Below are 27,121 nucleotides of genomic sequence, written 5' to 3' on the forward strand. Positions count from 1 at the left end.
GAAGCTGGGACGAGTAACAGGCGCTCACTCTGTTACGCGGCACTCGGGATTCGACCCGCCAAACTGCCGACCTTCCGATCGACAAGCTCAGCATCCTAACCCACTGAGCCACCGTGTCCCTTTTACCACGTCCAGTATTATAGATTTCTCTAAAAGCTAGGATTTTGCATTATGGTCAAATAAATTAGTGTTATACAGTATGTGTCCTGAATGAGAACTCTAGGTTGATTTGTTCAATGTTTTAATTTTTTTTCTTGACAATTTGTAGTCTTCTCAGAGGTATTCTCCAACACCAGATATGTAAGGTATGTAATGTAACATAACATCAGATGTGACTAAGGGATTCTATTTTCTCCACGCCACATGAAGAGAGATGTTTTTTAATTGATAAATGGCAATTTCTGCTCTCTAATATCTTCCACAATCATTTGAGGTCAGGAGACATGGATGTAGCCCTGGAATATAAATTCTTGTGGTGAGAAATGAGTTAAATAATGGCAAAAACTCAAATCATTTGAAGCTCAGTATCCTTTAATCCTTCTTTTGGAAGCATTTAAGCTGTCCTTAGAGAAGCTGTACATCAGTCATGAAGATCTCGTATTAAGTGTTCCTCCTTCACTGAGAGTAAAATGGGTCAGTCAAGGTTACGGATTGTAAGGAATCTGAAGTCAATGTTAAATCTAATAGTGTAGATCCATGTTGTCTTAATTACAGTGCTACTAGATTTACTTTGAAAAACATTGAAATGCTTAAAAAAAAGAAGAAAATAACCCACAACCCTTCAAAATTACTCTGTATTATCTCCACTGGGCCAAAATCAGTATATGGACAAGTTTGTACCCCATGTGTTTGCAGTGCAAGCAGATAGGCTTTTATTTGAATTTTCTCACTCTATAACCAAAATGTTTCATGTTTAGTGAGGATAGGGTACTACCCTCCTATTGCCTCTGATTACCCAAGAGAGTCTCTCAGCTATTTGCTTAGCATAATTTTCATGGCTGAAGTTCAAGCCCATCCATCCAATGATGGATAAATGACCATCAGACAAACAGATCTGGCATGAAACGGTTGGCTGATGAAGACTTGCTAGAACAGACCAATCTGATGATGTTTGCCACATCTTTTTTTTGCTATATTTGTATGTTGATAATTAAGATGCCAATGTATTAGTTTATTTGAAAATATATTATTTTTAGAAACAATATACTTACTTTGGAAAGTAAGATTTAAATTGCTTAAGTTGCAGCAGTTGGCATCTCTTGCAGCCTCCTGTTTTTTTAAAATATGTATTCTCTCAGCTTTGTCTCTTTTCATTTATTTATTCCGTTGATTATTGTTCTGTTGGAGGGTCTTGTGGGTAAAATTCTGTGCAGTTGCTCTACATTTGGGAGAAGCATATAAGCACACTTCAGATATTCCCCATGGTTAATATACATACTCAATCATCATTATGTAATGTACACGCGTATGCATTTGATTCATAGTATCTGCAAAGCACCAGTTTAGGACCATTTTCCTAAGTCCCATATCCAATCCTATTCAGTTCACTCAATTTGATCAGAACAAAGTAAATACTTTTGGAATATAGTATTATGGAGATGACTCTTGACCTATCACAATTCTGTTTAAAATGGTTCTTTCTACATTCTACAGTGAGTAACAGATCAATACTTTTTTGCCATTGTCTTTGTTTTACTGTTATTTAAACTAAAAGAACTGGTTGTGACTTTGAACTCTGGATTTTGATGGTGAAATCTAACCAAAGGGAAGCAGTAGCTAAAAATACATTGATTTGTGACATCTAATTATATGTAGAAGAGGGACTTTCATCAACATGATGAAGCAGAAATTTTGCCTTTTCATAATTGTGTCACAAAGTGACACACAAATAAATAAGGGGGGGACATTTGTGCTATGGTGCATGTTTTATCACTTGTGCCATTTCTCAGGTGAATAGATGACTGTTGGTGTCTCCACCGCTCATGAATATTTTTTATCACTAACAATATAGTCTCTTGATCATGGGAAGGAAGACAAGGTTCAACTGACAAGCAGAGAAGATAAAGGTGTGTATTCACTGTTGGGCCAAGTTTAGATATTCTGTATTTAACTTTTGTTTAGATGTTTTGATTCTTATGCTACAATCTTTGGGACAACTTTCCCTTCTTTCACCCAAACTCTTTTGCTGTTTAAAAAGCTGAGAAGAGCTATACTTGTCGCCATCTCCAAAGATGGCAACAAAATCCTAAATGGGAAGCTTGTCCACAACTTCATTCTTTCTGGCTTGAAATGGGCAAGTATGTGCCAGACATGCTCAGTTAAATATAAGTTGGGGTTTTTTTTGTTCCTTTAAACCCATCTGACAAACTTGTCTAACAGAGGTCTCCATCTTACAGTTTGCCATCAGACAATATACCGTCTTTGCTAGTCACAATGCCAGTAATGTAAAAAAAAAATATCCATCCAAATCGATAAAATAGCATAAAATAAAATAAAGTATCCTGGAGGAGCGTCAACATTAGGATGCAACAAGAGAGCTGCACTTTGATTTCTGTAGTGTTTTCTGACCTTGGCTGTTTGCTTACAAATGTTTCATTACTCAACTAGTTAATAATAATAATAATAATAATAATTTATTTATATACCACCCTTCTCCTGGAGGACTCAGGGCGGTGAACAGGGCAACCATATAAAAATACAAAAAATACAAAAGTTAAAAAAAGAATTAAACATATGCCCAAGCTAAAAAACAGTAAATACATATATTAAAAATGACAATAAAAACCCAACCCATCCCCCATCAGGCCAAGCCGGCTTGTTTAAATAAATGCGTCTTCAGATCGCGCTGGAAGGAGTGAAGGTCGGGTGCCATCCGGAGCTCCACCGGCAACCGATTCCATAAATCCGGGGCGCCCACAGAGAAGGACCTCCCCCTGGGGGCCACTAAATGACATTCTCTGATCGGTGGCACCCTGAGGAGGCCCTCTCTGTGGGAACGCACAGGGCAGAGGGAAGTTGATGCCGGCAGCAGGTGCTCCCTAAGGTAAGTTAACACCATCATTGTGAGTGTAGGGCTTGTTCCTTGTCAATATACAATAGCTTGCCTGGACAAAGTTGGTGGAGGTGTACTTTTCTTTTTGGGAGTTCCTTGGCTAGGATATTGTTTTCTGCTTGCTTGTTTGTCTGGTGTTAATCCCTGCTTATCTGGGTTTGGGCTGTTGGAGCAGATGTATTCAGGTCTGTTTCCTTCATAAATTTTTACCTCTCTTAAATGGTAAGTAAATATGATTTATTTCTATGTGTTTCATTGATGGGTGACTTGTCTGAATGCCAAACCTCCAAGAATTCTCTAGCATTTTCAGATTTGCTTGATCCAGAATGCTCAGTTTCCTACTTGCAACAGTGATGGATTTTTATTGTATATTCTGACAGCTCATTGATGTTCATGGATGGACTCTGCTTGTCTTCTTACTTGCCTGTCATACAGAGTGGCATTACAGCCTTACATAATACGTTGCAGTTCTTTCACAACACCCTAATCAAGGAACTGCAAGGAGAAAATCACACCAATTAGCTGCAGAGCAAGCTAATGTATATAATAGGGAGCAAACATCTGATGATGTTACCCTACCTGGATAATGAAACTTCTGCAAGCAAAAAAACCAAGTATAGAGAGTACCAAGGACTCCACTATTAAATTGTCTCTTTTATTTGAGGCTTTGAATTGTTAAGATACCTCACAGACATTGTTTTTCCCTCCGTCTTTAGGGGCCACATCGAGAAAAAAAATAAAATCAGGAGTAAAAGCTCACTGAAAAAGCTGGGAGATGTTGCCACTTTCATTTGAGTTAATCATTACAACATTTCTTCCCCCCCAGTATTTAAAATATGTTTAAGACTAAAGATTCTGAGCAAACAGGAAGACTTTCAATACCTCTTAGGGTAGCTTACACCAATATCACACTTCCAGAAGTTCTGCCTACTTAGAATTATTTGGATTGCATAAAATTTCAAATGTATGCTTTGTATTATTTTGGAAACCAACCAAGTAATGCTGTTCTTCTTCCCTATTCACCAGTACATTATGTTGACTGAACTGAACCTGACATGTACACTCATGACCAATCTTGCCTAAAACCTTATTCAGGAGGGTAGAAAACCATATTTGTAATGCCATAGATAAGATTGTTCAAGAGCTTTCATTTTGAAGTTGCTATTTTTGGAGATTTATCTTTTTTAGATGCAACACATTCTAGAAGCTAAGCAGAATAATACCCTTCTCCCAAGGACATATGAAGACAAAGATACAATTAAATGTGTAGAAAAACGTCAATTTTTAACTGTCCCTCCTCTCCCCTCCTCAGTATAGAATTTTTTGAGCAACTCAGATGGTGTGGTATCTTAGTATTTTCTCTAATTTTAAAATGTGTTTGCATCAACTTAGAATTGTTTCTTTAAGAAACCTATTATTTTTTGGATAATACAAATTAAACTGTCAAGGCAAAATGTAAAGATGTATTTTTAAAGAATACCATGAAGAGGTATATCAGACCTTTTGGTGGTAGATTTTATTAGGACCATACACCCTCGCTTTGTTCAGTAATTTGTAAATAAATTACTGTAGGTTTAATTGTAGGAGACCTATTCATTAGCTCCTTATATTTAAAAATATAGGAGTCTTGATTAATATGCTAAATATAGCTAAGGTGGGTGACAATTAAATGTATTTACTATTAGAAATTGTGAGTAAAAACAAGTCTAGGGACTCTATAGTCATTTCTAGACAAGACTTGATTGTAATTCAAATAATCAAGGTTTTTTCCCTACGCTACCCCACACTATTTTACAATATCTTCCTGCCACTCTGCTTTTAATGCTGTGTGGCTTTTGTCCAGCAATTTACAGTGGCCTTTCAAGCCATGGCCACCAGTAGGACAGCCACCAGCAGCACTGGCAGCCTGTCCCCCTCCCCTTGTCCCTTCCGGGGCATGGAGGGAGAGAGGGAGGGAGGGAGGGAGGGATGGATGGAAGGAAGGAAAGAAAGAAGGAAAGGACAATGGGGGGGGGAGGGAAGGAAGGGGGGACAATTGAAGGGAGGGAAGGGACAATGAGAGGGAGGGGAGAGACAATGGGAGGGAGGGAAGGCGCCCACCCCAATCCCACCCCCTTTACCAGAGACCCATGGATCCCAACAGCCCCACCCACACACCCCACAGGCACCCCACAACATGAGTGATGAACTGGCCAGCCCCCCCCATTGACTTTGTCAAAGTTGCAAAAGGTGATCACATGACCTTGGGACACTGTGACCATCATAAGTATGAATCAGTTGCCAAGTATCCGAATGTAAATCATATGACACTGGGGATGCTGCAAGTCATAAGTGTGAAAAATGGTCATAAGTCACTTTTTTCAGTGCTGTTATAATTTCAAACAGTCACTAAGAAAAATTTGTAAGTCGAGGACTACCTATATCATTTTTTTCTTTTTTGGTCATCAGGTTTTTGACACCTTGCAAGGCGACTGGTGGTACTCGAAAATTGCCTTATCCTAAAAGTGGTACAATGGGTGAAAAGGTTGAAAAGCCCTGATCTAGACCATATATTAGGTTGCCCACAAGATTGCTTGAGGAACACGGTGTTCAAGGTTCGATGATTTCTAATTTATTTCTTGTTAGATATTTGGGAATTTGAAATAATGCATTTTTTATTTTAAATATGTATAGCCATATCATAGAATCTTGTACTGTATACTACAACCTCTGAGTAGGTGATGTGAAAGAGTATCCTGAAGAAGCAAAGTGTAATCTTCTCCGTCTAAAATTCCTTTCCTACACAATTCATTTTAGCATTTGAAAATTCTCTGCACTATCCCAAAGTACCTTATTTTCTTCTACATTTTCTTTTTCACTGTGGAGTTAACTGTATTGGAATAAGTCTGGGGAGACCTACCTTAAACCATGCAGGCTATATGACTTTGGGCCATTCACTATTCTTAACCCAACCTAGTCCACGTTTGTGCCAAATAAAATAGAGCAGCCATAGCCATAAAAATTGTACTATAAATCTGGTTTTCCCTCCACCTTGAAAAAATTACCTGATGTTATAAGCCCTGTTTCAACATTCATCAATATTTGGTGTGTAATAACCCTGCTGCCAAAAGCATTTTAAAACCATCAGCTGCTGCAGGCACCCAAGTGTTGAATGTAAATATTTGTAGCAGAGACTTATTATTAATTTTCATTTGAGCCACAATCCTGCATTATAAAGATTTTTTAATTCACATGCAAGCCACCCTAATCTGGCTTTTGCATCTGCAGCATCTGATTTAATGTGAGTGATATTCATGGGGAATTATTCAGACTATTCCCACCTTCAGCATTTTTTATAATGAAAATGGAACAGGACTATAGTGGAAGGATTATGTGCATTTACATGCTCAACAGAAACAGTATAGGAAAGTTACTTTCTTTGGGCTCTCAGGAATACTTCATTTGCAGTATTCATTCTTCATGACACTATCTAATCAAATTCCATTGGTTTTTAGAAGCCAAATACAATATTTTACTTTAGGTCTTAATAATGTTTAATATAACTGACTGGCCCACCTACTATTTTATTCGCTGATCTCTTATCTAAGCCTGTGTTCCTCTTGATACCTCTTGTTTTAAATATGTTTTGGTCTAAAATAAATTATCACTAAAAGTGTGAAAAGACAGTAATAGAATAAAATTTAGGCTAGAATTTTATGATGCATTTTCTTAACTAAAGCCTCTGGCAACAGAATTAAAAATCACTTCAATAACTAACTGATAACTCCTAATCCTATACATAGGTGTTTTTTTTTACAGTTTCGTTCTGATTAATTGTGGCATTTCACAATATTCTCCTAAGCCCTTCAGTGATTTGAGTGGAAGCTTTGGAGAAAATTGCTCACCATGTTATGCAAAAAGAAAAATGCATTCCTTTAGCCACCATTAGCACCTAATGCAGATACATGCATATTTCACACATATACTGATTGGTTAGATCACAAGAGTTTAGGGTTATTTTATTTCCTCCTAAACTCAATCATATTAAACAAAGGAGAGAGGCTGTTTTATATCTTCAGACATGGGGAAGAAATAACTTGGATGAACAAAACATTTCCTTTTTCGGTTGAAAAAAACATTTAAGCAATATTTTCTCTAACTCTGCACCCTCCATCTACATTCCCATCAATACTACCTCTCAGTAATGCTGTACTATGCCTTCTGTTTATTTCACGCATGATGCGTGCTAGGAGAGGGAATCAGAGGAATTAATGACTAACAGCCTTAGATTCATGGTTCTTGTCTTCATCATTCCCAAACAGACGGGCTTGGGTTGAGATTGAAACTCTGCAATTACAAAGACCAGATTCAGTGAGTAAGATAAGGGAATAAGCATAGCAATCTGCACTTAACATATATAACAAAAGTATTACTTAACATTATTTTAAAATAATTACCGATAACCCTATCTAAGCAAGCCTTGTATCGTACATTGGGTCAGTCCTCGAAGATTTGCTGGAAGTGCTTGTATTTCTGGCCTGTGTTTGGAAGCCTGATGCACAAGCTCTTTATGCCTTTTTTTCCCCATAGCACCATCATGCTTCTATAGTAGAATGTCAGAGAACCATTGAGCTGAGTATGGTATGCTATATTGTCAGCATAATCTTTCTCAGAATTCATGGGATTGAAGAATGAACTACAGCATTCCAATGCAAAGAATCTAATAATTAGAGGATAGAAGTATATATGGCAACTTCAACTTAGTTTTTTTTCTAAGCCAGGCCCTGAAAATAGTCATTACATGTACAGCTATTCATTTTTTAAAAAAAGTTTATAAATCTTGACCTGTTTGAAATCATCCAGTAAACATCAAGGAAAAGCAATAAAAGATATAGAGGTAATGCATATATTTAGGACTAACACCAGTATGAGGTACTCTTCAGCAATTGCTTGAGGGACATTTGCCATCACCCACATTGAGTCCTGTGGCATTAAAAGCAGCATCTGATAACTGAGCAGCCTCCACAATAGCCTGAAATTCTTTGATATTAAAGCATTATGGGAAATCAAGTTTGACCCAACTGCCCAACATCCCTAGAATTACTGCTGTCATTTCTATTTACAAAAGGCCAATTTGTACACAGCTGTGCACCATGTTCTGCAAGGCAGTTTAAAATTACCCGTAGCATTTGGAACTACAGAGCACCGTATTTTGTGAATAAACTGTCAAACCTGATGTCTCATGCTATTAAAAAACTGGATATGCTAATGAGCTTCAAACTGAATTAATCTAGGATTCATTTTGTACGAGCCTTTTAGAAGACTAATGCAATCTCTTCTATAATGACACAAAGTGTGTAGGAAAAGAATTATAGTCTAGTAGTTTCAAAAACTATGCCTGTTTGCCTGGTTACTCAAAATATTAAGAAATAAAGCTATTTTAGTTCATTAAGAAAAAAAGGATTACTAAAATTATTCTTCAAAATGAATAATTATAAAAATGGCCTGGCTCCCCAAGGTTTCTTGAACATATAATATTCAAAATATCTGAAAGAGGATTTCCAGCCAATGTCAAATGGATTTAATTCTAATCATTTTTCTAATAATGTCAGCATCACCAAACTGTATTTCTTGCTGCTCAATGTTGTATCTATTTCCATGTTTATGGGTTTTAAAAATGTTTTTAAAAGTTCTATAAAACAATTTTCATTTTATTTTTCAGGCAATGTTACAGAGACCTCTTTTCTATAGAAAGGTTGGAAAGTCTATCTGGATAAACAGCCCTTGTTTTTAAATTATGACTAAACCATAGTTTCTCCTCTTATGCTCTCTTTGGTATTGAAAGTATATTATAACAGAATGCACTTTAGTTGTACATTATTTTATTATAAGCTTGCTCCTCTTTAAGAATCCTAAAACTTACATGTAGAAGATATAGCTACTTCTTGTGTATAATCAACAACTTTATGCTTTAATGTGTACTATATTTTATAAGCCATTAACGAGAATCATTAGTCTTGTAACAATTTGTTTTATTCCTTAAACAACTGCTTTTAAAACATAAAATGAAACAATATTTAGAAATTACAAATTGTATTTACTGGTAGGTGCACTATATACTGTATAAAAATTCTATTTATTCTGCTAGCTTAAGATTTAAAATAAATATTATTTATACATTTAGCTACCACAAACAAATAGTATTATCAGGGAAAAAAATAAGATGAAGAGAAAATATACTACAAATATAGCACATATTGATCATTTCATATTAAAGGGATGTATTTCACAAATCAATAAATAGGGAATTAAAATGTTCAACTCCACAGTCTGCAAGTTAGTTAAACAAGCATAATTAGATAAAACCCAATTCAGTTAACAATAAAAAAATGAAAAAGTATCAAAAGCCAAGAAATCATAAGATGTTTACATGTCACACCTAGTATAACACTTTGAACTTCACTGATATTATTTACAGAATGCCTATGCTATTTCTGAAGTCTCTGTAATGATCCAAGATAAATATTACTCCTGGATTTTTGAAAAAACATTGATGAAGATCTATGGGTGTGACTGGATAGAGGCCTCTTATTTTTCTTCACTGAAACATACTTCTCTTCCTTAGGAGGAGGCACAGGGATTGGTTTCCAAGGTATGGGGTTATAAAAGGCTGGAGCTGGATAGGCATTTCCATCTGGGTATGCTGAAAAGTTTAGAAAGCAATAGTTAGGAACTAGTGTACAGGCTAAACTTCACTTTCAAACTGAAGAAAATAGTGGATTAATTATAAAGTATTTGATAGCCTGACAAGTCACAATAAAATGAAGATTTAAAGAGCTTTTCTTGACTGATTTATCTGGCATAAAATTGCACTTTTTCACCTCATCTACCTAAAGGCATTGATACTCCTTTCAGCTCTGGTCTACAATTTGCGTCAAGTTCTTTCAAATATTAATCAGAATTTTACTTTTATGACAGCAGCACTTACGGTATGTAGACGTTTTTATATTGTTTAGCAAACAAAAAAGACCATCATGCCCCTAATCATATCTTCCTTCAGCTGCATCTGTCCTTTCTCTGGGATTCTGTAGTTTACCTCCACCCCTAGCCTGGTTGGTCCCAGGCAATCCAGTAATCATTTAATTATTAGGCTGTGTGATATTATCCTGTATTTATCTTCACTGGAAAGAAAAAGAAACCTCTATGTCTTTCTCTTTCTTCTTAGGCTAGGAGGATTTTTTTTTAAAAAAAAAATCTGTTGTAACTGGTAACAGCAATACAATGTGACATATTTTAACCTATTTTCTACATATAATGAAGTAGGTTATATTTGTAGGCATATGCAGATCTCTATGAGGTCACCGGTATGCTGTTAAGTACGCTCTGAAGGCCTGCCTTAGCACTTAAATGTCCCTTCACATCCAAAATATTTACCACCTGGCTAATTAACATTTTAAAGAAAACTTCTGAAAAATGAACATTTCTATACAAGTTGAGGATATGTTGGGTTATAGTAGTTTATTGACTACTGATACAAACTTGCAAGTTTCCCATTGACATAGGCATAGCTAGCAGAAGCTGGGCGGGGCTTGTTTTTAGAATTCTGCAGCCATTCTTTGAACATCCTCTCTGATTTTTCTTTTTTCTCCTGTAATTCAGCTTCCCGTAGCTTTTCCTTTTCCTGCAAAAGTAACAGGCATGTAACCATATCTAAATACAAAGTGCCTTGCAACCTGCAAAGATATATTTCATCAAGGTAATTGACTGCTCTAGAAACAATCGAGTTATAGTTACACTTTTAAGTCATGCTGATCTGGATTATTTAAGCGCATGCTTAATTCTCACACCAATATAAAAAGTTTTATAGGGCTTGTAACCTATAGTGAGTTTAAATTTTCCATACCAGATTTAAAACCAGCAATACGTTTACAATTTAATCATTATTCTGAGTATATCAACACACAGCATCTACCTTCTTTTGGTGGGACTAGGGTAGCAGTACACTGACTCGTAAGGTAATCTTTAGATTAGAGATGCTGGCTTCCATAAAATGTGGGCAATGTTAGGATATGATTGGGTTTAGTTGGCCTATAACAGGGGTGTCAAACTGGCGGCCCATGGGCTGGATGCGTCACACACAGGCCACACCCACCCTGGCTCCACAAAGGCAAAAACATCGATACGTCACGTGACATGATCGAGTTTGACATATGTGGCCTATAACAGCCAAATCTGCCAAAGCCTACTGGGGGCAATTTAACCTAACAACATAGTCTATTTTTTCCTTATTAAAAAGGAATTGGCTTTTGTTTTTATGTTGAATTGTTCTCTATTATAAGCTACCAGATCTGTGTTGTTTAAGTTGGATAACTACATACATTTTATAAATAAATTATCAAAGTTTTATGAAAGTCTCAGTAAGGTCAATGTTCATGGCTGCACATATTTATGATTATGTCACATGAAATACTGCAATTTGGAATGTAAGAAGAATGCAAGGTTAAAAAGCATAAATTAATGAATGGAAGTTTTAAAAATATATTTTATTTGTAAAAATAACAGAATAGGGACACACACTACAGCAGGGGTGTCAAACTGCCGGCCCATGGGCCGGACGCGTCATCCGGAATCCGCACCCACCCCATTGCCAGCAATGGCAAAACTCTCCTGATACGTTGCACGACATCACATGATGTCACGAGTTTGACATGTCTGCATTAGAGCTAAAAGAAAGTAGTCTGATTTTCTGGAATGGAGTTGATAACTACAGGAAACTTTGCAAACCATTCTTGTTTCTTCCATGACCATATACTGCTTTATGTTCTTTAAACTACTCGTCCCTTTCCAAGAAATTTACCAATTCCACCAAACTATAAACATTTTGGTCTTCCTTTTCACCAATTTCTCTAAGAGGGAAGAGCATAATGAATGTGTGTATATGTATATAAAATTATTTCAGCTACCCTTTTATTTAACTGGTTAATCATTTTACAGCAGTTACTGTATTAGCCACATTGTAACAAATATTTCAGGACAATATATACAACAACAATTTAAAACTCAGCAATAAATGAACACAGCACTAAAATATAAAAAAAAAATCTCAAAAGAGGCAGATTAGAAAGCCTAGATTAACATTTATATAAAGAAAACCCTATGCTGAAAGATACTGTCAAATATGCAAAATGAGTTGTTGTGAGAAAAATATTCTACAAGTGTTATTTCATCACTGAAAACATACTTCCCCATTTCTCGTAACTGTGGATTTTTTGTGCTTCAGTCTTAAACCTAACAAGCAAGATCCAATTATCTTTAACCAGAATAAACAGGAAGAAACTCATTCTTTTTTTAATGTAATTTACACCAAAGAAGTTCAGTTATAAGTTTTCTTGAAATAAAAAGCTAAATTAAACTTACTTTCTCTTCTTTCTTTTTTTGAAGATCTTCACTGTTCTTTTTCCTCAGCCATTCCTTATACATTTCTTTTGCTTTTTCCTTTAGCTGTATTTCCTCAAACTCTTTTATTTCCCTTTCTCTCATTTCTTTTTGGAGCTTACGCTGTCTTTCTTTTCTTTCCTGCATTAGTATTATTTTAGAAAATATAGGTAGAACTATTATTACTCAGAAAATCTAAGTTCTTGATATCCTGGGCATTCATGAATACCTACACCTGAAAGGTATGTGGTCCCAATGCAGATTTACTACCTGGCTTATATACCATGGCTATTTATAAGGATACTATACTCTTCTTTTGCAAACTGACATCTTGGACATGATTCAATGAAAGAAGAAATATTTCATTTCCACTTTCTTCTGGAAGACTATGGGACTTAATGTAGCACTTTTTCATTTTGCTAGTTACTGGTTTTATGACAACTATTTACCATTTTAACCAAGAAACTTTGGTTATGTATGTGCTGCTGTATGCAGAAGAGGTACACTGGTAATATACAACTTATAAGCTTCCTCAATTGAGCATACAAAAAAAGACTATTTTCATATTTGTAGGCTGATTAGGTAACACCTGGCTAAGATTACTCATAAAGGGCCATCAATAAACAATTACAGGAAAATGCATGTGACCATCTCCATTTTAAAGGCCCATTGGCCATCTTCAGCCTCAGTGGATTTATATAATGTTTTGTCATTTTATGCTATGATTTTTTTCATGTATTTTTTAATAAATCCATTCATGAAATAAGTTTACCCATGAATATTAATATTACAACTGTGTTTCATGTACAAGATAATTGTGATTGTTTGGTTTATGTCATGCCCAAATTAGCCAAGGGAAGACCAAAGTAAGGAAAGAGTGGGTCAGTGTCTTAAATATTCATGCTACTGCTCAAGCTTGTTTCAGAATGGCTGACATTAAGAATTATTATTTTTTACCATTTATTGTTATCGCTGGGGGAGGGAGTTACCGTTTTTTGTTTTCTGTACTGTATTTTCACTGCTTGTAAACTGTGAGTGAGTAGGCAGCCATATAAATTTCAGAAAGAAAGAAAGAAAGAAAGAAAGAAAGAGAGAGAGAGAGAGAGAGAGAGAGAGAGAGAGAGAAAGAAAGAAAGAAAGAAAGAAAGAAAGAAAGAAAGAAAGAGAGAGAGAGAGAGAGAGAGAGAGAGAGAGAAAGAATCCCACTTTTATTATTTTTATAAATAATTTTCCTCACAACTTCAATCTCATGAGTGAATGACTGGCCCAAAGTCACCCAGTTAGTATTTCATGCCTAAGGTAGGGCTATAACTCACAATCTCTTGATTTCTAATCTGATCCTTAACCACTGGACAATATTCCTTATTAAAACGTATATACAGGTAATCCCCAAGTTACGAACATTCCCTTAGTGAACGTTATGCGATAAGCGCCCCCTAGTGTTTACGAGCAAGTCCCCAAAATACAAATGGGTGAAGGAAACCTTGGAGGCCTGTTCCATCACTAGCCCCCCCCTCCCGGCCTTCCCCACGCTGAGAAACCTCATGTGCACATAACAAACTGCGCATTCGCCCACACATTTGATTAGCGAATGTGTGGGCGAAAGCAGGGAGCGATCTTGTTCAAGGTACAAGATTCATTTCTACGAATTTTTGAGTTATGAATGGAATGGGTAGGCTCCATTACATTTGTAACTCGAGGACTACCTGTATACCTTTTAGATTATTAACCTGGTCTGTTGACATTAGCCCGAAACAACCTATGTACCATTAGAGTTTAACTATCTCTAAAGCAAAATACCGAGCAGCAGCAGCACAACATATCATAACATCAACTCTGCATACCTGAACATGCCAAAACTAGTATGGTTTGTGCTTTGTATTTAGCAAAAGCAGTCTGAAACCTCAGTTAACAAAACTGACTTTTCCATTTGTCTGCAGGCCTCCAAAGGAAGGAAATATAGCAAGGTACAGGTGGCAAACAAAAAATTACAACGTAATAGTGAACATAGCTTAATTATTTTATTAATTTCCCCAAAATAAAGAATTTAAAACACTCTATACTTACTTTACAAAACAATTTACTAGTTACATAACAGTTCTTATGTGTGTTTTTTTCTTGTTAAATTTGCAGTTAGAATTTTAGCCTAGTTGTTAAAATTTCCCCTGGACCATTGCCATTCTGGGATAATTTGGCATCTTCTGGAAGGTAATCATTGCAGATAAAACAGGTCTGTCTTATCTGGAATGTCATGTCTGGAGCCTTCAAACTGCATCTATTTTGGATGATTTACTTTCAAAAACTGCTAAGCTACCCCAGTGATAGCATGACCTGGAAAAAGGACTGACATTTTACCCATCTGTAATTGATGGTTTTGGAATCTTTCTGGTATAATATATACTGGTCTTAATCTCAGCGTATGTCTTGGGGGCTTCCAAACTGTGTGGGCAATTTGTATGGGCAGTACTCAAAGGTTAAGTTCTATCTACTTCATATTTTCCAAATTTGCAACTTCCACATATCCCAAAATTCTTAGCGACGGCTGGGAAATTCTATAAACTGAAATCCCACTAGAAAATTGCCAAGGCCTAGGAAACATTCCTATACAGCAAAGAGTATTCTGAACTACTTGCAAAGTGCATAAAAATAATTGTAAATAATGTAAGTATAAGCCAAATGATTATCATTTGGTTATGAATTATATAAATTGTGTTTAAGTCTCATGCATTTTCCTGCCTAAAACTCAAATCAATAGAAAACAGAATTTAAACAATCTTTAACATTAAATTGGCCGAAAGCAGGTATTTTTAAGAAAAGAGTTTTTAAAAGAACCAACAGGAATTTCTATTTAACCATGAGCAATTTTCTTCATTAGCAGCACTGATACTGAGCAAACTGCTACCCAGAACAAAAGTCCTCAGGATGACAAATGGAACCTAATTCTGAGAATATACATATGTTGGTCTGTTATTAGTTAATTGATCTTAATCACTGTTATTAGCAAAATAAGGAAGGTCACATTTTCATCCTATGGGGAAGGAAATACATTAATTCCTGCTGAATAACCAAAATAAAATCTAACTAAAAATCTACAGTGGACTTTAAAAGCTTAGGAACTAAAATATTATTTTGGTCCACATTAAAATAGATACTATATGCCATTTCACAAACATAATATAATATATAACTGAAAGAGAAAAGCAGTTCCTCACCCTTTTCACCTCTTCATTTTTTTTCTGGACCCACTGTTTGTGTTTCTCTTCAGCAATTAATTTTTTTCTCTCTCGTTCTTGTTTTTCCTTTGTTTCTTCAATTTGTTGATTCATTTCCTATTGAAAGAGATGGAAATTACTCTTTGCTTCTTGATTGCTTTGTATAAAACACAGCAACTTTGGATCCAAATACAGTTCCCATTGCAAAGTACATGACAAATTCATTTTATTTTAAAGTAACAAGTTACCAGAAACATTTTTGCTACACGATGTTTTGTTGTGATGTGTGTATTTAACTTATCATAAAGTTTTCTCTGATGAATGAGTATGCAGTTGTGTAAGGGGCTATATGGATGAAAAGTTAATGAATATCTTGGATGTTTTGTCCTTCCAAAACCTGTAATCTAAGCTTGTCTTGATGAAAACAATAAACATTGAAGCAAGTCATTTCTAGACAGGCTGAAATTCATGTTATGAGACATATGTCCAAATGCTTGTTCTCTTCAGAACCATGAGGTGCCATTCTCCTAGTCACCCCAAAATGTACTCAGCAGAAAAGGGTTAATCTTATTTTCTTGTCAGAGGCAGGGTATGACCTTGGCAAACTGCAGAATTGCCTTGACTTTTCTTTTCAACTGTCGCACTGATACAATGTGTTCGTGCATTTACTGAACATGTTAAATGTATTCATTTTAGTTCTGACTGACTGGGGACTATGATTTATATTGGCATCAATGTTCCTTGTTGAGAAAGATGAATTCTCCTCTGAGAATTAGATTAGAAACCCCAGTTTGTGCAGACACCGAATACTTAAATCAAACTTGATTGCTCCTCCACTCAAAAATGAACGAATCATCACGGTAAACATAGATAAGGATCCCACGCTAAACACGGATAAGGATCCCACAAGGGACTCAAATGTCTGACCATTATTGCCATTACATTTGTGAACACTGTGGATATTGTATTGTTTGATCAAATGTAAGGGCCTTGAATTGAAGCTGCTCTTTTGTATAAGCAAACCTGCAAACTGTACAGTGAGTGCTTCAGTTCCCTACTGTCAATTTATGGCACCCTGAAAGCAAGTCTTCTATGTTGTCGTGACCACCCTGGAGGAGCCTGTCTGCCATGGTTTGGTCAGTCTTGGCTCTTTTGACTTTTCTGAAAAATTTAAAATTCTGACTCTTTCTTCAGGTGTTAGGGCCAAAATATTAATAAACTTTGGTTTGTGTTTGGTTTGCTTGACTGAAAAGTTTTTAACTGGCATCAGTTTTTGCATTTTTTTAATGTAAGGTGTTATGCTTGTTCTCTACCAGGAGTTGATTCAATATGAGTGGTCACATAAATAATAAGATTAGTAAGTTGTTATTAATCTCTTATTCAAGTTCCCTGCATGGAAGAAAGCAAGATTGTGCAGGACTGTTCTACCAACCTAATCTTTCTGCCTTTCTCACGTTTCTGCTCGGGATATGTGAACAAGGCATGATCAATTTAGTGATATCAACATCTCTGTATAATTATTGGCTACATTCAAAGGTTATGATGTAATGAAGATCTCACTGACATGGATTGGGCTATATAATGCTCTAAGCCATAATGCAATTGTTTTTTTTTTGTTTAGCATATTGTGTAAACCCAGCTCTTAAGATTGGTAAACATGTTTTATTTAATGTAAACATGTTTATTGTTGTAACCATAGCTCATAACACAGGGGATGCCATAAAATACATTAAACCAGAATGAAAATATAAAACAGAGCAATAGAAGTATTAGAAGCAAAAATGTTACAATAAAGTCAAAGCTGCAACTAAGATCTTAAGTATTTTCAAGTGTAAATGACAACAACTTGTTTGCTGACTGTTAGAAACACATTTGAAATCTAGTTTAATTTTGCAAGGTTTGAGGCCTTGAGTTCATCTGTCATTAATAATTTGGGCCTGATCCCATTGTAAATGAAGCAGTGAAGGCTATAATGGGTATCTTCCACTTGCTCAGCACCACCACGAGGGTAGAGGCACTGTTCAATAGGGAACTTACAAAAACACTCCAGAGGGCATGGCTTGCAGGCAAGCGATGCTAAAGTCATTCTCAGTGAAGAAACTGGTTATTTTAACCAGGTACTGGGAGAAGCTTCTATGTTTTCCATAATGACATCAAAATGAAACTTTGGACGATTGTACTACTATTAAAACATGATTTGTGGCTTACTGCAATGTTTCACTCCAGCAACCATTGCTTAATTTAATATTCCACGTTTAACAAAATTGAAGAACACATGTGAACCAATTGGTATCCTCCTTTCTTTACTTAACAATGTTTTGGACTTAGGGAAAATTATTTCTTGAGCCTAGGCCAAACTGACTTCCTAAAGATTGCTCAGAATGTTTTAAAATAAATTAAAAATTTAGAGCATCGTGTTTTGTTCTTTGCCAAAAGTCCTGATTTTTTTTTCTTCATTTACTAGAATTCAAAACTGGCAAACTGAAAGAAGATTTACATTAAATAGATAATAGTTATGACAATAAATTCTTTCATCAGTCATTCAAAAATTACTACTGATTTACAGTCAAAAATGTCCATCAGCATAGATAGCATTGGGATGATAGAATTTTTCCTAAAATGCAGGTAGTGCAAACAATATTGAGACTAATATAAAGACTGCATCATCTGAAAAAATAAAGTGGGACTATTATGAATATTACTAGAAAATAAATTCATGAGCAAAAAGGGCACTAATACAAAACTTTTAGAAATAAATTTAGTTTTGAAACGGACAAAAGCTCAACATATTCCTCTAACAGTCATGTAACATACTACAGTTTATCACAACATATGTCAACCATAATATAGTCAACCATCTCTTATCCCAGATCATATAACTTCACTTACTCATGAACAGCACACATTCTTTTGTGTGTTAAAGCTTCAATACAGATGTGGGTAATTTTTTTTAAAAGCATTAAAATATTTTAAATTTAAATGTTTAGGAGGGAGTTGGTTAAGTAAAATGCAAGTAACAGCTTCTATCAAGCATAATATAAGTACAACACAATAAAAATATGCACAATTAGTAATGAATCAGGATATAATCAGCAAACAAAAATATAAATATAAATATATCAAAATATAAAAAACAATCTGTATTTAAAAATAATTGGGAAAGTATGCATTTTGATGTTTCACAGTCTATTGCTACTAACTATAAAGATAATAAGCTATGTATTCACCTCCAAAGCTTTTGCTTGAAAACGAGCACGTAGTTCTCTCTCTTTGCAAAGGAACCATTCTTCCCATGGTGAAAGATTAGTATGAGCAGGTGAATGTTTATTTGTATCTTTAATTTGTTCCAGACTGTGAATTGACAAATAAGAAATCAGATGCAATAGTGTTTATGAATACTATTTTAAAATAAATCTGCTTTTTAAATAAAACAAGAAACAAGTAATATTATGAATAGTTCTTTACAATATTACTATAATTATGGGACTTTACCCAAAGATTTCTGTTTGCTACTGTGTAGGCTTCTCTCCCTTTAACATTCTCCATGAAATTCTACAAATCTGCTTCTGTAGGAAAACAGAAAGTGGTCACAGGAAAGAGAGAAAAATTGTATTATAATGAAAGTCAGTATAACCTTAGTAGATTTCATCCACTGTTATACAGAGTTCCATTCATATAGCACAATACCTCTCTCCTCCTGTATACAGAAATATATAGCAATAACTAATAAATTCAATTGAAATGAAACTGTTTTCCTCCAATAAACTTTTTTTCAATGTATACTGGTCACAGAAGATATGGCTTTTCTGTATTGCATTAGTATGCTGTAAACATTCATTCAGAGTGTGATCAATGCATATATAAAATATTGTACTCAGATATATGCCAAACAATATCAAAGCCCAAACCCATCTATTTCAGAATTGCAGATTTTTCATAATTATACTGAGTAGAGGGGAAAATGATATGATTACATTCATGATTTGATCTAAATATTTATTTTCAATATATGTGAAAATTATTGTCTCTAAACTCAATTTTAGTTAAAAATGTATATTATCATAAAAATGATAATCAGGACATTTCATCTATGACTAAGATCTTTATGATACAGTAAAATAAGCTCTGATTCTATCGTATCACATTGTTTGCTAGCCTATGAGTATGCAATTGTTACCATAGTACCCTGGACTTTTTGAAGCAACCACAGTATTCAGATGCATGCTTTTGATTTTTAGAGGTGCAACTAAGTATGCATTAAGTTAATTATACTATGACTTTTGAAATTAACTCAAATGATGAGGCCTTGTGATAGAATACCAATATTTGTTTCGCTAAAACATTAAATTAATGTATAACGGTTATTAATTTGAAGGTGCAGGGGGAAGGTGAGTAAAGTTTCTGTCCAGATTTTTTTGGCTGGGAGATGATCTTAGATGAATGTTAATGAGTAACTTTAATTCCTCAAACACATTAAACATAAATACAAAATGATAAATACTTAAAATATATTGTAATCCAAGAACATTCCTTTTTCTATTATTTTTAATACACATACACTTGCTACACTAATATCAGTAGACATCATTTTTCAGCCTTCCAAACTGGGTCTCTTTCAGAGATCCATGGTCCAACTATGCAGGAATTCTCTGAGGTGCAGTCTCAACACAATTGTTTAGGGAAAGTGATTCCTAAATCAGGAAGACCATTATTGCAGTTTACGTCTGATTACTTTAACAGCTTTGTTTTCCTTGCCTTTATACCACTTCATGTTTAATCAAATCAATGCCTTTATATAATAGTGCTCAACTGATTTACTTCTTGGATGTGAAGTACTTGAATATCCACTTTATTCTTACTTCTTAAAATTTTAGTAATCACTAAGCTTGTTTTCAGTTATTTATTGATATGACGATTTTAACTTTCCAACTTGACACACATGCACCTTGTCTATGGGAAACGAATATCCAATAAATCCCTGGTAAAACACAAAATAGAAATAAACTTCTAGGGAAGAAATTGGATTTCTAAGTATTATATATTTGTAGGATGTATATAAACTGCTTCAGTCTAATATGGCTCTATGCAGTATATAAAGCAGAAGCCATTTTTCTCCTATAAATTAGTATAGAATCTGTGTGTAAAATTGTGAAGATTAGTCTTTGGGGCAAATACGCCATTAACCAACCTAAGGTGTTTAAAAAAATACTACGAGGCACTTTCCTGCATAACAGATGCCACTTCCAATGCTTTAGGGTTAACTTTGATGACACTTTATTGGGGCAAGAACAAACAGCAACACTGCACAATAGAACAAAGGGGATTTTTTGCCAGTTTTGCAGACTTCTAGGCTCTGTCCAGTAGTCATATAACTCCTTGTTTCAGTTTGGGACGCCTCAGGGCAGAGGCGTTTGGATAAACAAAATGCTTTCCACCAATATTGAACACAGTTTTCCAGTGCCTTCCAAACTATTAGCTTAATCAAAAAAAAAAAAAAGGAACAGAAAAGAAAAGGAGCCTCATGGAAGTATAAAATTGCACTGCGAGTGACACATTACCTACGGTGGTGTTTCATCTTCTGAGGGATGCTCGATCCCCTGCTAGTTGTTGTTGTTATTGTTGTTTCTCCCTCATGGTGGAAATCTGATAACTCTGGGTGGAAACTGTCAGAGATCAGGGAGAAAGTGGAAGACTTGCCGGCCCCCTCGTCGTCAGAACTAGCAGGGGAGGAATAGACCGCCTCCCGCCTGCTTTTGGGGGGCTCGGAAGTAGGCATGGTGGTGACTAGTACCTGCGAAGAAAGGAGCGAATGGAGCGAGGTGTCTTCCCGGATTCCCCTTGCCCGCCTCGAATAAGGCCCGGCTCTCCCCACCCTACCCATGGCTACCGCCTCAAGCCCTCTCGCCTCTCTCTCTCTCTGGGACTGGCACCCCAGCCTTGGCGCCTTCCCTTCCCCTTCAACGGTCGAAGGACGCAACGCCCCTACGCTACCTGAGGCCGCCGCTTCTAAACCGGCAGCGCCTACTCCGCTCCCAGTCGTCCCTGCGGCACAGCCGACTCCACCAATCGCTATGCGCGGCGGATGTCATGGCAACAGGGACGCCTCCTGCCGTCTCTCAGGAGCCCGCCTAGAGCGTCTCGGTCCCCGCTCCGCTTTGGCGGCGCGTGGGCTTAGGCTCCTCCTCCTTTTCTATTCGTCTCGGCGGCAGCTAGCCTCAGTGCTAACTTTGCCTTCCCTGGTTGACTTACGGCGGCTTAATAAACGTTCAGAACCTACCGCTGCATGTGGGTCTGTGTCATCCGCCCGACTCTTCTCTCGCCGTCCGGCTCCTCTCTGGCTGAGTTACTTCAACAATGCACCGTCTCCGTCACTATCGCGGGCGATTTTTCACTTCAATATTTGGCCATCAAGCTGGCGGGAGGGTTTTGCGCCACAGGTCAAAGCTTAGCCAAAGGGCTTAAGTCAGGGGTCTTCAAAACCTAGCCCTTTTATGACTTGTGGACTTCAACTCCCAGAATTCCTCAGCCAGTGTGCCTGGATGAGGAATTCTGGGAGTTGAAGTCCACAAGTCATAAAAGGGCCCAGTTTGAAGACCCCTGGCTTAAGTTCTCAGTGAGGCTGAGGCTTGGAATGCGGGAACAATGGAGTTCGAGCGCTGCCTGCGTGTGTTTCTTTCTCCTCCCCCCCCCCACTCCCATCTCTGCTGAAATGTGCATTATTAGGAAGCTTTCCAGGCGAACAAATCCGCACCCGACTCCCTTTCAGGTTCTGAAATAAGATTTTTTTTTAACGTTCTCTCTGTAGTTTTCCTGCTAGCGTGGAGCAAGTTGCAAAAAAAAAGATGTTGAGACTTTGGAAAAAGTGCAAAGCAGAGCAACCAAGATGATCAAAGCCCTACAGACTAAAACATGAAGAACGATGGCAGGGCTTGGGCTAGTCTGGAGAAAAGGAGGACTAGGAGGGACATGATAGCAGTATTCCAGTATTTGAGAGGCTCCCCCCCCCCCCGCAAAAAAAGAGGGAGTCAACTTATTTTCCAAAGCACCAGAGGGCAGGACAAGAAACAATGGATGGAAATTAATCAAGGAAACAAAACAATCTGGAATTAAGGAGAAGCCGTGAGGACAATTTATCAGTGGAACAGCTTGCCTTCGGGAGTTGTGGGGGCTTCATCACTGGAGGTTTTTAAGAAGAGACTGGTCAGTCACTTGTCTGAAATGGTATAGGTCTCCTGCTTGAGCAGGGGGTTGGACTAGAAGATCTCCAAGGTCCCTTATAGCTCTATTCTGATTAAGTGGCAGCTGCTATTGTACCTCCACCATCACTCTTCCCTGCAACCTTAGAAAATTAAAAGCTCCCATAGATAAGTTTCAAAAATCCAGATGTCACTCTTTGCTCCCTTCTAGTGGTCGTTTGAATCTTTCTGCAATACATCTATGGTAGCCCTAGTCTCCCATCATTATGGATGCAATTTTTGTATGTTTCTTAAAATAGGACCAGAACAGCTCCCTTGTTGGAGATACCATTCGACCATGTTATCTCTGCTTATGCAACAATCTGTATTTCTAGCTTGATTCAGGGTTTCACTAAACATTTCAAGTATGGCAAAATCCACTAAACATTTCAAGAAGAGCATGTCCGTAGATCAGGAAAGAGAAATTTCACCACCCCATGCCCAAAAGCTAGCTTTTAAAAACCTTGTTATTTTCAGCCAGTATAACTGTAACATCTAGTCTCTGTGCAAAGGAAGCAATCATGCCCCACAAATTTCTGCTTCACCCTGAAATCCAACGAATACTGGAACAGTACAAAGAAATGAGCCAGAAATCACAGCGTAAGACAGTTTACACTTTTTGGCACTGCCCCATGAAATAACATCTATAGATCAATATTCCTAATGGGATTTATTTTGGATTTAGTCTTATCATGGAAGTAACATTACTATTAATGATTTATATCCAATTGTGTTAATAGCAGGAATACAAATAATTATGGTAGGAGTTCTGTTTGGGGGAACACAGCAGGGCAATAAATCTATGAATATGCATGAAGAATAAAAGTGTTGGATCTTATGACAGTGACCTGGTGAATGTTCATGACTACAATACTGCATGTAATATACTATATGTAAAGTTACATGGCACTTGGCCTGTAGCATTAGGTTAAATTTACAACTCTAAGAGATGTAAGTATAACAGAATATATTAGAATATTTTCTTGTTTTCATTTTTCTATTATTTTACTAGGAACATTTTAGGCTTACAAAATTATAGTATACAAGAGTGATAATAGCTTATATTTTGTACAAGTTAAGTAATTTTGGTACACAAAGCTTCTGGTTTTATTACAATAACAATATACAACTGAAGTTTATTTACAATGGAAAAAAATATAAACCACAATTTAAACATTCTGCTACTGGCAGCTTCTATATTTCAGGAGGTAGCTTTAATTAACAAAATGTACTGAAGCCACATTTCCCATCAAGTGTTCTATCAAATAATTTACAAACCAAGAAAAATTCTTTTTATGCACACTATGTACAGTTTGATTTTCCTAACTGCAATTCTAATGTTATTTGATAAAATATGTGCCAGAATTTCTGGTTTGGCAGTAGAATTGCTCTCATTTAACATTTTGTTTGAAAAAAGTAGCTTATGCATTGATAATTAGAGAAAAAGGTTAATTCTAAAATGCAATGATCTGTGCATCTCCTTGCTTACACTTTTAAGGAAAGTTAACCTGGTTTCACATTACTGTAACATAACAATGAAATAGAAGATCCTAAGTATAGGTACTTTACATTGTTTTGTCTCTACATTAGCAACATCTCAGCCTCTTTTACTCTTATAAAACCTATTCTGTTAGTATATTCTACCTCAGACTTTGCTGTGTACCTTCCAGATGTATATCTGAGAATTACTAATCTGCATCAGGAGAGCACCAGGTTGGGAAGATTCTACTATGTGCTGTAGTTTCACTGAAAATGAAAAGATTTTCATCTACAACAAAATAGACTTAATTTTTTTGCTGTCAAAATTACATATAACCTAACATGCACATTTAAGATTATAGGACGATGGAGTATTCTGTTGCCTTTGTGAAAATTACTTAAACAGGCATTAGAATGCTCCCAATATATCTATTTTCCAATGCATGTAGATCAGAACATCCCCCTTTTGGAGGTGAAAAACAACTATTATGGCAGAACTCCAAAGTGAATCTCAAGATTATAGGAATGTTCTAATAGTATATATTTTCATCAGAGGTTAAATATTAGTGCAGCAAACCTGAGTTTGATGTCCATTTAAGTATGCAAAAGATCAGTTTCAAACTGTTTTCAAGCAGTACTCTCAAAATAAAAATTACTATGCCAAATTACTCAGAATATATTATAGGGGTGATAAGTATTTGGCTGAAATAAATAGTTTTAATTATAGACAAATTAATCCATAATTTGACCTAAAAAAGAATGTTTTGCCTGTATTTATCTCACAGTTGCATATGGGAAAAATATTCCCATCTTTTGGCCCTGCAGTAAATTGTCCTGAGATTCAGTCAAAAATGCTATACAAAAGTTAGCAACAGCCCCCCTTGCCCAGCTCCAAACAAAAACAAAAACAAAAAACCCCTTATAATATTCTGTTGTATTGTGCTTATTTATAAAAGTTATCAGGATCGATATCACAACAGAAAAATGAAATTAAAACTGCGTAACATGGAAATAAGCTTCAAATATAGTATGTACTTGCTTGGGAAAAAAAGTTTTTGAAAATGGATTACAAATTTTGGTTTTCTAATTATTTACAAAAGGAGCAACAGCTCTTATTTAAAATGTATAGGCTCACGGTACTTAGGCCTACATCCCTTATTTATAATTAATATCATACAATGATTAATAAAAGTGCTTTCAGATGAAAGAATGAAACAGGCATGGTCTATATGAAGCATCATGCTTCCTCCTTTTTAGCATATGGATTGCTTGCAGTAAAGCCTTTTAGTCTTTAATCCGCGGGGTGTTGTAGGCATAACGAACCAACGGAAAGCCTCTGCTCTGATAAAAGCAAGCACGTCCGCAGGCCTGCACCTGATCTGAACTATCCGATACAAACGAGTCCTCTTCGTCAGCGTAATCAGAATGGGCAGACTGTGTACCACAATCTGACCAACAGCCATCAGGCCTTTGGCAAGGCACTACAGTCAGAGCAGGACAACTGTGAGATTTTACTAAATGTTTACATGGTGCAGGCTTGGATATAAGAAGTGACTCACAACATTCGCACATGGTTAAGCTACCTTGCAAATGTGTGTACATGCTGCAGTCGTAGTAGAAATCCTGAGTCCTACAGCCAGTTTGCGTATTGACAGCAACTGTTCCAGTCCCGTTCCTCTTGGTGATGTGCCATCTCAGTAACTTCCAATCTTCCTTGAATTTGGGGTTGAAGAACACATATAAAACCGGGTTCAAACAAGCAGGCAGTGGGAAAAATATCAGAGTGACAGACTTCATAATTTCAGGGCTGATGGCGATTGCAGTGATGAGTGGAGCAAAAGAGAAAAATGCAACAGGGCAAAAAAAGATGCAGTTGGTGAAGATTAGCCAAGCAACATGTTTAATCATGCTAGCTTCATTGTTCTTGGAGAGATCTTCCTTTTCTAGCTTGCAGTAAAGTTTTGTATAAATAACAGCCATTAGCAAAAAGGCTAATGAGTTAAGGAGCACGAGGGTAACTGTGAAGCCTAAAGAAGGGGCTTCTCCAGTAGGAAAAGGTAAGCAAAGGGGCGACCCAGAATATTCTCCTTTATGGAAGACTGGCAAGCATGCTGCTATCAATGTACACAAGAACGCAAATATGGCTGCAATTCGAAAATGGTTTTGATGGCTGCTTTTACCCTTTTTAATGATTTCCTTGGCAGACAAGCTTCGCTCAATAGTAGCCAACAAAAGGGAAAAAATTGCCCCTTCTGAAGAGAATATAGCCAGAAACTGAGCCACTTTACAACCACTGCCAGTCTCCCACCAAATACCAAATTCAGCAAACCGTCCCCAGGAAACTGCATCCAGGAAAGTTAATATACCGGTGTAGATCCCCATCAGTAAATTAGAGATAGAAATCAAGCCAATGAACAATTTGATTGAAGGCAGTGAAGTAGAAGAAACAAATATACTTAAGATGACGAGCATATTGAAGAGTAGGGCAACCAAAAAAATAAACCAGACTGTAAGACGAATCATCCAGCTTCCCAGTAGGTATTCGCATGGCTTGAAAGCACCTAAAACAGTGGGGGGAAAATGTGCTAAGAAAAAAAGGTTGCCAGTTGTAGCATATTATAACAAACAAGTATTTTTTTCCTGAAAACAACATAAGAACATTTACATTCAAGGTTAGATTAATAGAAAAGATAGGTAGGTGAAGCAATAAGGTAAGAAAATATTCTTCA

The 27,121-nt window shown here is 36.4% G+C and overlaps 2 protein-coding genes across 5 annotated transcripts in view; both read right to left on the reverse strand.

Moving 5' to 3' along the window:
* Window positions 1-252: 252 nt before the first annotated feature.
* Window positions 253-21,724, reverse strand: CCDC34 (coiled-coil domain containing 34). Of its 3 annotated transcripts, none has more exons than XR_014028245.1 (10): window positions 21,670-21,724; window positions 21,237-21,469; window positions 18,906-19,029; window positions 15,679-15,795; window positions 12,449-12,607; window positions 10,571-10,712; window positions 9,644-9,734; window positions 7,227-7,378; window positions 1,212-1,378; window positions 253-455 (listed from the first exon to the last, which is right to left on the reverse strand). XR_014028245.1 is itself a non-coding variant. In XM_081341662.1 (7 exons), exons 2-7 carry the CDS (start codon window positions 21,452-21,454, stop codon window positions 9,520-9,522), a joined length of 975 nt encoding a protein of 324 aa, XP_081197788.1. In that variant the 5' UTR covers window positions 21,455-21,469; window positions 21,670-21,724; the 3' UTR covers window positions 8,953-9,519. The 3 variants fall into 3 exon arrangements, 1 of the variants encoding a protein (XP_081197788.1); XR_014028246.1 differs by having other exon boundaries at window positions 254-455; window positions 7,312-7,378; XM_081341662.1 differs by lacking the exons at window positions 253-455; window positions 1,212-1,378; window positions 7,227-7,378 and having other exon boundaries at window positions 8,953-9,734.
* Window positions 21,725-23,928: 2,204 nt separating this feature from the next.
* The window catches only part of LGR4 (leucine rich repeat containing G protein-coupled receptor 4), a 90,119-nt gene continuing 86,926 nt past the window's right edge, over window positions 23,929-27,121 (reverse strand). For both annotated transcript variants that reach the window (XM_081330282.1, XM_081330281.1), the window contains one exon: window positions 23,929-26,953. In XM_081330282.1, coding sequence (XP_081186408.1) covers window positions 25,677-26,953 — 1,277 coding nt within the window. In that variant the 3' untranslated portion in view covers window positions 23,929-25,676. The remainder of the gene's footprint in view (window positions 26,954-27,121) is intronic.

This window comes from Vipera berus (genome assembly GCF_964194415.1).
Source record: "Vipera berus genome assembly, chromosome: 1".
NCBI classification, from domain to species: domain Eukaryota; kingdom Metazoa; phylum Chordata; class Lepidosauria; order Squamata; family Viperidae; genus Vipera; species Vipera berus.